This window comes from Prenolepis imparis, unplaced genomic scaffold (genome assembly GCF_030444845.1).
Source record: "Prenolepis imparis isolate NDT839.2.m4 unplaced genomic scaffold, iyPreImpa1.0 SCAF_14, whole genome shotgun sequence".
Taxonomy (NCBI): domain Eukaryota; kingdom Metazoa; phylum Arthropoda; class Insecta; order Hymenoptera; family Formicidae; genus Prenolepis; species Prenolepis imparis.
Window position 1 is genome coordinate 2696265 of NW_028141172.1, and position 14445 is coordinate 2710709.

At 40.0% G+C, this 14445-nt stretch overlaps 1 protein-coding gene across 3 annotated transcripts; it reads left to right on the top strand.

The window, feature by feature from the left end:
- Window positions 1-6: 6 nt before the first annotated feature.
- Window positions 7-14413, top strand: Mglur (metabotropic Glutamate Receptor). 3 transcript variants are annotated; one of them, XM_083054437.1, is made up of 9 exons: window positions 7-2097; window positions 2239-3003; window positions 4556-4901; window positions 5334-5838; window positions 6357-6472; window positions 7951-8225; window positions 8834-9218; window positions 10020-10491; window positions 12761-14413. In XM_083054437.1, the coding sequence occupies exons 2-9, from the start codon at window positions 2450-2452 to the stop codon at window positions 12904-12906; spliced, it is 2799 nt and encodes a 932-aa protein (XP_082910563.1). In that variant the 5' UTR covers window positions 7-2097; window positions 2239-2449; the 3' UTR covers window positions 12907-14413. The 3 variants fall into 3 exon arrangements, with proteins under 3 accessions (XP_082910563.1, XP_082910562.1, XP_082910564.1); XM_083054436.1 differs by having other exon boundaries at window positions 7-965; window positions 1024-3003; XM_083054438.1 differs by lacking the exon at window positions 10020-10491 and having other exon boundaries at window positions 7-3003.
- Window positions 14414-14445: the final 32 nt, after the last annotated feature.

Consider the following 14445-nt stretch of genomic DNA (forward strand, 5'->3'; position numbering starts at 1 on the left):
AACGCTCCGCGTATATTACATGTGTGTTTACTTAATCGCTCTCTCTCTCTCTCTCTCTCTCTCTCTTTCTCTCGTATTTGCAAGCGGTTACACCCTAGAGAGAGAGGGTGAAACGCGAAGGGAGAGAGAGAGAGAGATCTTCCTCGGCGGTTTCCTCCCCCTCCTCGCCTTTCCCATCTCTCTTGGTCCACCAGAGTTTCGTTGTCAGATCGAATCCGTTGTAGGATTATCGTGGCGATCTCTCGATAGGATTCGCGCGATATTACGTACGCGTGTGTATGTATGTGTTTACATATTACGTGTCGTCGCATCTGAACTACTTCCGCGCGGCTACATCCCCAAAAGAGAGAGGAGGAAGGAGGGAAGAGGGAATTTTCGTGATTACGAGATTATATACGAAGCAATCTCGATATGTATATACCTATATACACATTTTCGCGATATATTAGAATGTATTCATATATAAAGATAGAGGAATATCCGCGCCCTTGCCCTTGTCCGATCCACCCACCCTTCTAGGTCTCCCAACCCTCATCCCCCTCGTCCTTTGCTCTCGTCGATACACTCTCGATGCACCCCTTTCCTCTCCCTCCTCATCCCTCGCCGATTGCATCGGGATGCATGTAGGGCGTGCGCGCATTAGCAGTTTCCTGAGCAATCACAGGCCGGAAGTTGTCGGCGAAATTATTAGTCCGAAAAGCGGATACGTGGAGGAGAGAGAGAGAGAGAGAGAGAGAGAGAGAGAGAGAGAGAGAGAGAGAGAGAGAGAGAGCCGATATGTTCTCCCGCTCGCACGGAAGTCACCTCCATCGACATCGTCGATCATTTCCCTAGACGAGAGAGAGAGAGAGAGAGAAAGAGGGAGGTCTCCAACTCCTATATAATCCGGAAAGTTTGCGCTACCCCCCGTCGTGATCGACGTACCCGATAACTTTGCCTACGCGAGACTAGTTCTGGAATATATTGTAACTAGCGAGTACGAGTAGTTCCTAGAGATCTAGTCTACCGAGTCGAATTTTGCAGGATCCTCGCGGGATATTTCCTCGCGCGAATCCTACGTCCTACGACACCCCTGATGCCGAGGAGTCCAGCACGTGCGCGAAGAATAATGAAGAAGATCGAGCAGAGCAGCGAAGCGGCTCGTCGCACCTCATCGTCGAATCGTTGTCGTCGTCACTTTGAAATTCAAAACAAGACCGCAGTCTCGATTCTAAAGCCGGACCACGATTACCACTACCATCACCGAGCTCGTTAAACCCCATCTCGGTGAAATTAAATCCGTTTAACGAGTCGGAAATTTACCTGCTTGAAAGAAGGTACGAAGCTGAAAGGCCGATACTCTCGATAGGGAACATTTACAAAAGAAATCGCATACATCTTATAGAAACAAAATATATATATATATATATATATATATAAAAAGAAGAAGAAAAGAGTTGTTCATTTTAAAAGGGATTTTATTTCATAGAAAAAAAAAAGAGTTTCGATAAAAAAACGAAAGAAATAGATTGTGGAGAAAGACTGAGAAGAAGAAGAATCGGAAATTCAAAGGAATCAAGAGGAGTATACTCCTAGTTCGATGGCCCCGACGACGCCGAATGATTGTTCCGGAACCCGAGTCTTCCGATATTCGATTCCGGAACCGTTTATCGGAACAGTCCGAGGATAATCGCATCGGATGCAAAGCTTAAAGTTCTCTCAAAGAGGATCTCGGAGAGGATTTTGTGTACCGCGGGCTCTTGTCTAGCTGGCGTTCGACGAAGTGAAAAACGAGGGAACAAAAACTTGGCAAGAATCCGAGAAACAATATATTATATATATACAACTTGAGGAATCTCTTCGCGCAGAGAGGAAGCGAAAGTGAGACTCGTAGAAGAGGGAATCGACGTCGATTCTCCCGGGACTTCTATCGGAACTATTCGGAAGGGATGCGGAAAAGTGCGTGTCGCCCGAGAAAAGGTCAAAAAGCACAAGTTCGCGGTCGGTGCTCATCGTATACCCGGAATCGATGGCGAGGATCTGGCTTCTTTCCGCGACGCGAATCAACGATGCGTTAATGGAGGATCGTCGAGGAAGATTCCGTCTGCGGGGAATACGGTAAGTATACTCAGAGCACATCTGTCTCCTCTCGAGAAATAAATTTATAGGATCTCAATTGCACCGTAATTGGGCCAATAAACCGGTGCCTGAAGGATTCGACTCGTTAGTAAGGAATTAAGAGAGATTCGATCGTTCAAGATTGATGCGAAATATGAGAGAGCACTCGGTCGAAGACGTGCGTAGGCTCGAGAGCTGTTTCATCTGGAAATAGGTGCTCGCGCGAGATAAGAGACTCACCTTGACAGATGTAACACGGGCGAGGTGGATCGAAGATCCTAGATTCCAAGCTAGGACTGTCAAGGGCAGCGTGACACACAGGCAGCAGCAGACCACAGTTGGCGAGCTTAAGATGCGCGAGCGCGTGCCTTGGCCGTTGCTGCTCCTGACTTTGTCGCTGCAGCGGTTATCGTCGGTGTCGTTGGTGCAATCGAGCATGCACAGCGAGGCGGTGCTGATACCGGGCGACATCGTCCTGGGCGGACTGTTTCCGGTGCACGAGAAGGGCGGCGGAACCGCGTGCGGACCCAACATCTACCATCGAGGGGTGCAACGTCTCGAGGCGATGCTGTTCGCCGTCGATAGGATCAACCAGGAAGAGGAGATGCTGCCGGGGATCACCCTGGGGGTGCACATCCTCGACACGTGCGGCCGCGACACGTACGCGCTCAATCAGAGCCTGCACTTCGTCAGGGCGTCCCTGTCCAACATCGACATCAGCGTGCTCGAGTGCGGGGACAGGTCGACGCCCAGGGTGAAGAAGACGGCCAGCGCGGGACCCATCTTCGGGGTGATCGGCGGCTCCTACAGCTCGGTGTCGCTCCAGGTGGCGAATCTCCTCAGGCTCTTTCACATCCCACAAATATCGCCGGCTTCCACCGCCAAAGCGCTCAGCGACAAGACCAGGTACACCTTTTTCTCTTGAAATTCGAAGCTCCAGTTATATATATTTTTATAGTTGTATATTTTCGTAAATTGATTTTAAAAAATTGATTAAAAAATTAATTCGTGCCTGTCGAGCAAAATAAAAAATAAAATTAGTAGAAATACACATAATTTGCTCGTCGAGAAATACATTTTTTCTCTTTTCTCTAGTTGAAAATTTTTCTTGAAAATTCAAATTAGTAATTTTATATAAAACAGAATTTAATAAAGAAGAGTAAAAACATAATAAAATTAAATTAAATTGAATTAAATATAAAATTAATAAACATTAAAAAATGATAAAACAAATGGAGAAAGGATGAAACAATTTTTGCACCAACAGTCATAAATTATTTTCAGATTTCAATTGTGTGAGGAAACATAATTAATTATATATAAATTCATATTCGGATGTGAATCGCATTATTCAAACGCGTACTTTTTTAATTTCTATTTTACAATTTCGTGTTTAAAGAACATATCTTTAGAATTCATAATTTCTGAATAAATTCTAATTCTTTCAGAAAAATGCGTAGATTGATCAAAATTAAATTATTAAAAATGAAAAGATAACATTTTTTACGAGGCCGATAAAATACTTATATTAAATAATTAAATCTCTATGTTCTTGTAAAACACGAATTCGAGAGAAACCGACTCTGAAAATAAACTCTTCAATTATTGGCTCTAACAATCGTCGATTCGTCGAGTTCAAGACGTTGACTGTAATTAATGTGAACTTCTGACATTTCTATCAAACATTTCTATCTATTTGTCACATTGTTTGCCGACGTCATGTATGATTGTCGTTAGAAGACTTCCGACTCTTGTTTAAACAGTCGTTCTAAATGACTTTAACAAGCACATATTTGAAGATACGACAGTTTAAGCGTGCGACAGCAGAATCTCGGACAATATTTAAGAGCTTATGAATTTTCGTAATTAATTCTTTGGATTAATTAACCATTAATTTCTTAGACTAACAATAAGTAATCTCTTGATAAAATGTTAATCTGCAGGATTAATTATTAATGATTCAAGATTAAGCAAAGTAAATTATTATTTGATCAATAATTCGTGAAAAAAATTACTACCCTTTTTTAAAAATATATAATATATAATACAAAAATATATAATATATAATACAAAAATATATAATATTACATATGTAATATATAATATATGTATATAATTGTGTATAACATGTAGGATAAATTATTTAAAAAAATATATATATATAAATAATATATATAATTTAAATATTTATGTAAATATAATATATATAATTTATATATTTATATATATAATATATATAATTTATATATTTATATATATAATATATATATAAATATATAAATTATATTTGAATATAATGTATAATGAAAAAAATATATGTAGGTATATAAAATAATATAAATGTTTCTTAATAATAAAAATAATTTTGTAATAGCTTCGCGAAAATCCACGATTATATTTATCAAACAATGAAGCGAATAATAATCCAATCCGTTCTCCGCGTTTGCTGATTCCTCAGGTTCGATTACTTCGCGAGAACGGTCCCGCCGGACACCTTCCAGTCGATCGCGCTGGTGGACGTGGTGAAGAGCGCCAACTGGTCGTACGTCTCCACCGTTTACTCGGAGGGCAGCTACGGCGAGTACGGCATCGAGGTGTTCACCCGCGAGGCGACGGAGCGGAACGTCTGCATCGCGGCGGCTCTCAAGGTGCCCAGCGCTGCGGATGACAAGGTGTTCGACGACATCATCCAACGTTTGAGCAAGAAGCCGAACGCCCGCGCGATCGTCCTGTTCACCCGGGCGGAGGACGCCCGCGGCATCCTCGAAGCCGCGAAACGATTGAACCTCAGCCAGCCGTTTCAGGTCAGAGAGGAAAGCTTCTATCCCCATCTCTGGAGAAACCACCTTAATAACTAACGAAACTTCCCTTCCTCAAAAGCGAGAACTTTTATTTATAAATTTGTATTTATTTAGTTCCATCGCATTATAATATTTATATTTTTTTCGCACATTTGTTGAAATTTTTAATCAAAAGACAAGATGGGACTATATACAGAATGATTTACAACAAGTGTAAAAAATTTCCACAGCTTATTAGTAATTGTTAATTGTAACTAGATATTAAATCTACTAATTATTAATAAAACTCTGATCTCTTGTAGTTCTAATTGTGAAATAGGACCTATAAATTCATATATGACCTCCCGAACTAGCTGTCCAGGTTTTTATACTCGTTGTAAATCATCCTGTGTAATACCATGTTCTCTCCTAAACGATGATAAACTACCTCTGCAGTGGTTGGCCAGCGACGGCTGGGGTCGACAGAGCAAGTTGATCGAGGGCCTGGAAGAGGAGGCCGAGGGTGCCATCACTGTCGAGCTGCAGTCGAAGAAAATCCCCGGCTTCGACGACTACATGGCTAAACTCACCCCTGACAACAATCGGCGAAATCCGTGGTTCGGCGAATACTGGGAGGAGGTGTTCGACTGCACCCTGCAGAGAAACACCGCGATCCTGGAGCGTCTGAGTCAGCAGGGGGTGGGATGGAGGATCGCGAATTCCGGTGCGAATCAGAGCGTTGCCGTGTGCTCGCGCAAGCTGAGACTCGACAAGGAGAGCGGCTACGAGCAGGAATCCAAGGTGCAGTTCGTCGTGGACGCGGTTTACGCATTCGCCCTGGCTCTTCACAATCTGCGTCGCGACCTCTGCCACGATCACGACGAGGGCCTCTGCCCGTCGATGACCAACTACGACCGCGGCGCGTTCTATAGGCATTATCTGCTGAACGTGTCCTTTAAAGGTGAGTTTCCGATGAAATGGCGCCGCATGAAACGCGGACTCGGGGAATAATCGGACGCGACGCGCCGTTTGTTCGCCTCCTTTGTGCATCCGCCGCTCTTTTCCACCCCCGGTGCTTCTTATCGTCCTCCGTTGAGAATGTTTAAAGAAATGCCGGAAGGATGACGGGATAAAAGAATGCCAAGTAAGGAAATGTTGGAAGGAATACAGCGTCGGATGGATATAATTGATTTTGAGAAAATATCTTAAATCTTTATCCTTTCGGGAATGAAAATAGACTCAAACCTGGACGAGACAATTTCGAACTCTCTATAAAAGATCTCTACCTAAGATCTGGCTGATAAGAGCCAGGTGTTATTTTGTAATAACAAACTGTGCCTGGTTTTTACTAGCTCTTTTCATACCTGAATTTCGTATTAAATATATTCATTAAATATTTAATAAAATATATTAGAGCCTTTTTAATCCATTATATTGAACTTGATCACATCCTTAACGATCATCATTATGCTTTTGCAGACATTGCCGGAAGCGAAGTGAAGTTCGACGAACACGGGGACGGTCTGGCGCGATACGAGATCCTCAATTTTCGCAAAGGGACGAACAACAATGGCACGAACGGCTATCAGTATCAGGTAAGGCACTCGGAGTCGCCGTAATCACTGGCGACACGTCCCTTATCTCATTCGCCGATGCATAATTGAACAAACTGTCTCTCCCCGTCGTGAGCGACAAGTTGAATTGGAACTGCGAGAGGTAGAAGCCGCTCTCTTCCTCGGCTTCTACAAACTTCCTCATTTCCACATCCATCCTCTTTCGCGGATGAGATGGAATTTTCCGGCGGTCGAACAATTTTAACTGTTCCAAGCTCAAATTATTCGGATCCCTCGGGCTTGAAACATTAATTTCGACAGTTCGAATCTCATTTCGAGTATAAAACATAACGGAGGCAAAAATTTATACTTTATATTTTTGTACGCTGGGGAACTCTTTAATTCGAGAAGCCACTCAAGAAGATAATTCAAAGTTTTAGAGTTTGAAATCAGTATTATATCGGAAATACTGTATCGATTTCTCGCAATAATAATAATGGAAATAATATAATTTCGAGAGCTTTAAATATCGATGTAAATAAATTCGATTTATCTTCTATTGACCTAGATTATTTAGTTTTTGCTATTTTTAAAGTAAATTTCAAAAAATATCCATATATATATTTTTTTTTCAAAAGATATTTTGAATGTATATATACATATATATCGGTTTTCACATATCTGTTTTTGGTAATACGCGTGTAAAGTCGGCACGATCGATGATGCGACGCGGAATCGAATGAGGCGAATGCGCAAAGGGGTGGCTCTGCCTTTTTAACGAGTAATTAAAGTTGCACCGTGACTGTACTTTCGAGAGCCCTGAAAACGCCGAGAAAACGCTTTCCACCGGGGGAAAACCGATGCGAAATTAGATCCTCGAGCTCTAGGACAAGAAAAATATGACGGTGTTTAGAGTGAGAGAGTGAGAGAGAGAATCAGATGTAATGAGGCAATAATTTGAGTTTAAAAGTAAGAAAAACGATAAAGTCAAACGACGTTTAAAAAAGTTTAATAAAAAGCGATTGCAAATTTTTTAAATAACTTAAATAATATAATCTAATTATACATATATACTTTATTATTTTCTTCACTATTATAATTATAACAATTAATTATTTAAATCAAATTTTTAAATTGCACATTTTATATATGTATATATATAGAATATTCATTAAAAAAAACTTTAAAAATTTTTTATATAATTTTTATGTAAAATATGTAAACGCGAGGAAATATAAAATGTATTTATTCTATTATGTAAATTATATCTACATTATACAATTATATATTTGCCAAGTGTATATTTATTCTATTATTCTATTGAAATAAACTTTTCCCGTATAATTGAAATTAACCACAAGGAAATTAAATTTTCTCTCTTTCTCTCTCGCGATTGAAACAAAATTCGACGGAGGATTTGGTCAGCTGCCAAGTGTCGCGGCCAGAAAATTTGCGTATATAGCGGAAGCGCAGGGGATCGCAATACAGGGGATGACAAATCTGGTGGTGGCTGCCGACAGGTGGTGGGCAAATGGTACAATTCCCTGGAGTACATTCGCACGGAGGAGATGGTGTGGGCGCGGGGGACGAAGGACATACCGATCTCCGCGTGTTCGCTGCCCTGCGAGCCAGGTATGATAAAGAAGCAACAGGGTGACACTTGTTGCTGGGTGTGCGACCAGTGCGAGGCGTACGAGTACGTCTACGACGAGCACACCTGCGTGGACTGCGGCCCGGGCTTCTGGCCCCACCCCGACAAGCGGGGCTGCTACCAGCTTCCGATCAAGCATATCAGGTGCGCGCGCTTCTTTTTTTTTTTTCTTTACAATTTCTTGAACTTGATGTTGTCAGGAGGACGCTATATCGATCCTAAAATATCCAAGGGCTGCAAAAATTTAGCAGTGTGAGAAATTTAAATCAGAATAGTATAGAGATTATTAGTAGATTATACTTAGAAAATAAAGAATTCATTTTAATTAAATAATTTTTTTAAAAATATTATAATAAATATAATTTATTGCTTATATTTTCTATTATTTTGAAAACATTTTTTCAAAATAATAGATTTATTTAAGATATTTAATATATTTAATATATTTAATAGAATTAATAGAATAATATATTTAATATAATTAAATTCTATTAGAAAATAAATTATATTTATTATATTATTTTTGAAAAAAAAATTTTTTAATTAAAAATAAATTCTTTTTTTAAAATAATAAAGAAAATTACTTAAAATTATTTTAAAAAATTATAAATATACCTATATATATCAATTATACGAAAAAATCATTCAAACGTGTAATTTAATAAAAAAGGAAAGGAATAATAATTTCTGGAAAGAAAATACTGATCTCAATCATTGATGAGGAAATCAAAAGCTGATCTTGTTATCGTCAGGTGGAGCAGCGTCTTCGCCATCGCGCCCGCGGTGATATCCGGCCTGGGGATCGTGGCGACTCTGGCGGTGGCGTGTCTGCTCTTCCAACATCGCGACACCCCGGTGGTCCGCGCCTCGGGACGGGAGCTGACCGCGATCCTGCTGGCGGGCGTCCTGGTTTGCTACCTCAACACCTTCGTGCTGCTCGCCACCCCGACCACGGCGACCTGCGTCCTCCAGCGTTTCGGCGTCGGCGTCAGCTTCAGCGCCGTCTACGGCGCCCTGCTCACCAAGACCAACAGGATCGCCAGGATCTTCGACTCAGCCTCGAGGTCCGCCGTCAGACCCCGGTACATCAGTCCGACCTCCCAGGTCTGCATCGCGGCCGCGCTTATCGCCTTTCAGGTAAGTGGATCCCGATCCTGATGGAGATAAAGTTCCTATTTCGAACTGATAAAGCGCTTGTTTTTTAAAAGTATCTTCGTCATCGTCATCCTTCTCTCTCGCTATCAATTAATTTCTTTTTATTTATTATTTATTTATTAATTATTATTGTTTATTTCTTTTATTCGTGTTTATTTGTTCATTTAAAGCAAACACACGGGCTTTTCGTAATGCGTAGCAGAAAATGAAATAAACACACGCGATTGTTAATCAATACGAATGACGCAATGAGAGCTTGTGTAATTGTAAGGCGATTAATTATTCCGAGTTAAATCATCCACACACATTTCATGAAGACCTAATGAGATTATATATATGTTTATTTGTTTATTTATTTGCGTAATGCGGAGCTATTAGTATGTTCAATAAAATGAAATATTAAATGCAATTATTAGCACAATTAATCAATTGATATACGATAAAAGTTCATAATAATTAAACGGCAATTTCGTTATTAATTATTTCGAATTAATTATCCACGAAAGAGTACATATTTATAAAGATTTCATAAAGAAAAAAAAAAAAGTCGAGACACTGCAAATTTGCACTTTTGCAGCGCTTGAGAACAGTTGCCTCGGTTCTTCATAATTTTTAATGAAAATAATGTTCGCGTGCTCAGGATGAAAGGATATTCGGTTCGAAATAGGCGCTTTATACCCTCGATTTTCGTTATCTCGCCCGCTCTTTCGATGTATTTTTTCTCGTCCGCCTCGCGAGAAAAAGACATAGATGAAGAGAGAGAGAAATGGCTTTCCCACGAAGGTGGTGCTCACGCTGATCTGGATGATCATCGAGCCGCCGGGCACCAGGTACTCGTACCCGGATCGTCGCCAGGTGATCCTCAAGTGCAACATCCAGGACATGAGCTTCCTGTTCTCCCAGTTGTACAACGCCCTGCTGATCCTCATCTCGACGGTGTACGCGGTGAAGACCCGCAGGATACCGGAGAACTTCAACGAGAGCAAGTTCATCGGCTTCACCATGTACACTACGTGCATCATCTGGCTCGCCTTCGTGCCGATCTACTTCGGCACCGGAAACGCCAACGAGACCCAGATCACGACCCTCTGCGTGGCGATCAGCCTGAGCGCGTCCGTCACCCTGGTCTGCCTATACTCGCCCAAGGTCTACATCATCGTCTTCCAGCCGGACAAGAATATACGCGGCAAGGTCTGCATGGGCAGCACCTTCAAGAAGCAGGGCAGCAGCGCCGGCGCCTCGTCTATGACCAAGTGTGAGGGTCTTCTTCTTCAGGAACATTATCTGGATTTATTGGTTTCGTTTTTTTTTGATAGGACGATGAAAGAATTTAAACCCGTCGCGCGAATCGATATTGAAGAAAAGAAAGAGGCGTTTCCTTTTTTTTTTTTCTCTCTCTCGTCTCTCCCATCTCCTGGAAAACGCGCGACGACCGACACACAATGACGATCGATCTCGTTATCTTTCCGCTACATTCGATATATCGTCTCGTCGTTCGATAGCGCGTGAATAATGCGCGCGATAATTATTTATCTAATAGAACGAAAATGGGCGCGCAAAGTGATATTTCCAAAGAGAGCGTAAAATATCTATAAATATCAATTTTTTTTATCTCTTCTTGAAATATTCGTCGGGAGAAAATAGCGAGGGAAATTATGAAGATGTTCAATAGAGAAAGAGCGCATACGATTGCGGGAACGATAATAATTAAAATTCGCCTGAATTTTTTATTCGAATTTAAATAAAACTTTCGATCTGCGAACTTAATAATCACGTCACGTTTCTCTTTTTTTTCCTTCGAGGAATAAACACGAAGATGATTATTTCTTCTTCTTCAAGACCTTCTGTCAAAGCATAATTTTACCATCTGTATTTTTTTCGACACATTACAATATCTTTATAAAAAAATTAGATATAAAAAGAGCTAATCATTTTAACATTTTGTTTTGACATTTAAAGTCTCTTCGGGTATCCGTTCATTGACAGAAGTTAAAGGGGACCTGCGGCTTCGCGATTCGCGCGATTCATCCGAAAAACGTCGACATCCGTATGACATCCTAGCCGACGACGACGACGACGAATCGCTTCGTCATCCGTTCGGGGCTTTCGCTCGAAAGAAAGTAATCGATACGCGGGAGAGAGAGACGCGACGGCTTGATATTCGATAACGTGACGGCGGCTGGATGTAATACACAGCTCCTGGCTGGAATCTGGGCCAATCCTGGCGCGGATTTGGAAAGGCTCTTCGTTTATTAAACGTTTTATTTATAACGCGCCGTCATCCCCCTCGCTCGCGCATTTTTCCCTTTTTATTTAGAGTCTCATTCATGTTATTTGATAAGACGCGCGCGATATCAATCGCGACTCTACGTTATTCGCGCGCTTTAATTATTTTATTGCTCCGACTATTGTTGGTTTGTGATTAACAATCAATGGTTATTACGCGGCAGCGGCTACGCCAATCGTGAAAGGGATTACAGGGTGAGCGAGCGAGCGAATGTGCACGTTAATGGTTGGGCTCGGACGATTCCGCTCTAAGCGATGCTAAATTATTAAGTTAATACCGCCTCTCTCTCTCTCTCTCTCTCTCTCTTTCTCTCTCTCTCTCTCTCCTTTGTCTCTCCGCTTGTGCGAATTTATAGGTGGATTATTCGAGGGAAATTTGGGAAATTTCATGGAGCGACACGCGCGCGTGACTATATTATATACACCAGCATTACATCTCACGGCTCTTGTATATATTATGAGACAGCGATTACGTAATAAGTCCTTTTCTTCAGCCTGGAAATGAGGGAGAAAGAGAGAGAGAGAGAGAGACGTACAAAAAGACTTCAAATTCTGTTACCGATATATTAAATTTACCCTATATACGTGCTCATGAAACAATTACTAATTTTATCTTTATATAATATTATATATATAATTTATCTAATTATTAATTTAATTTGTTATTAATTTGACGTTTAAAGATTAAATATCTAAGAGATCAGACGTTACAAAAACACTTGAAATTCAGTCATCGATATATTAAATTAATTCTATATATACGTGCTCTAAAACAATTATTAATTTTTATCAATAAATCTAATTATTAATTCATTTTGAATCATTAATTTAACATTTGAAGATTAAATAAATATTAAAAAAATCAAGAGAGAGAAAAATCAATAGATAGAAACACATTTGTGTAATAAAATCGAACAATATTAATTTTTAAACTTTGTTATAATATTCTCAATTTTTTTTTAACGAGATTTTCGCCCTTTTCGCGGAGAAATGGAACGTCGATCGATAATTCGGGTTGATGGGAAAGAGTAAAATAAAAGAAAACAATTTTTTTTTAATTTTTATCGTAGTTGGTTACGCTCACAAACGAAGAGGAAAATCCCCGGAGGAAAAAGCACCCCCGGGGGGACCAAAATGTCACATCGCGTCGCGTCGCGTTCCGTGCGCACTTAGCTTAATACCTTTCGCTCTTCTCTTCTCTCGCTCGACTAATGGCTAATAACATTTTCATTTTGCAGACACAGGCTGCGAATCGGCGAGCGAAAACGTGCCCCTGCAAAGCGCCCTAACCGCGGCGGTCAGGACGTCTATAGGAGTCACCGAGATCTCGCTAACGTCCAGCACCACCAGCAGAACTAATAACGAGCAAGTGGCGCAATTGTAGACCCATATATACACACATATATATATATATATATATATATATATATATATATATACACATACACGCAGGGCCTTCCTAATTGAATCGTTGAAGGCGGAAAGATTAAGATAAGGAATATTATGTATATCCTTCGACCCCCGTTGATTTTTAAACTTTAATTTATTTATTAAAGAGATTAATAATTGAATTAAAATTTGAAAATCGACAAAATATGACGAGGACGCTGAGCGTCTCGCGATTATCATCGTTATATCGTTCGCTGCATTGTATATTGTAAATCAAAGGGGAGAAAGAAGAGAAAAAAGTATCGAGATTATATACTGATCGTTACCACGTGATCGCATGTTGTCGTTATTGTTACTGTTATTGTGTAATAAATTATACGCATACACACACACACATACACACACACCTACACACACATGTACGTGCATTTATCAATCAAGCTGATATATACCGAGTGATCCACTAACTCTAGTCGAGCACCTCACCAATATATAATTTTGGATTGCGCGAGATATATATATATATATATGTATATGTAAGTGTGATTTTTCGCATCAATTTCACTTATATAATTCGTTTGTCTTTATTTATTTGTTTATTTATCTCCGTGGAAGGATGTTTAACGTCCCCTGAGAGAAAGAGAGAGAATGAGAGAGAGAGAGAGAGAGAGAGAGAGAGAGAGAGAGAGAGAGAGAGAGAGAGCCTTTTGACAAGATATATCGTATACACAGCGGACAATAAATAAATGTACTTAAAGCGAGCGCAATTATCGGAGTAATCTCCCCAGTATCGAGTGTATTAATTGAGAATACATTGTTCCCACCCGGTTGTTTCTCAACCTCCCTTTTCGTACTTGTTATTGTAATAATGGCGACTCGCGAAACTGATCAAACGTCTCGGAAAAAAATTTCAAATAATTCAATAATTATCTAGAGATATAAACATTAAAAAAAAAAGATATTATTTATCATCCTCTGGCATACAAGATAAAAAATAGTCTATATATCTGTTATCTATATCTCTTTTATCTGCCTTCTTGTTATTAAATTATAATGCATTCTATATAGAATTTTGTTTTAAACGTTTGATCAATTTTGCGAGTAATTGCAAGAGGAGCGTTATTATTGTATTATCGACGATTAAATCGCTCGACTCCCGCGGTCGCCGAAGCCAAAGCGACGTACAAAAAAAATGATATCTTTTCTATTGTAACGAGAGCGCGTGGTGCGAGAGAGTGAGAGTGAGAGAGAGAGAGAGAGAGAGGGAGAAACGGAAAATCGAACTTGGAAAATAAAACAATTATTGAATGGCGTATCGAGAGCGTGTATCTATATTTCCATCTGCTATCCATCGTTTCTGGGAAAAGAGGATTCGAAATCCCGACATAATTCCGCGAAATTCAATTTCCTGTGTCCTGCATGCAAAAAAAATAAATATTCGTCACTATTCCCTTATCGTATAAAAAATATCGGTCTGGTGAATAACAAATATAATTTAAGAATAGATGATTGATATAAAAATCTACATATAAAA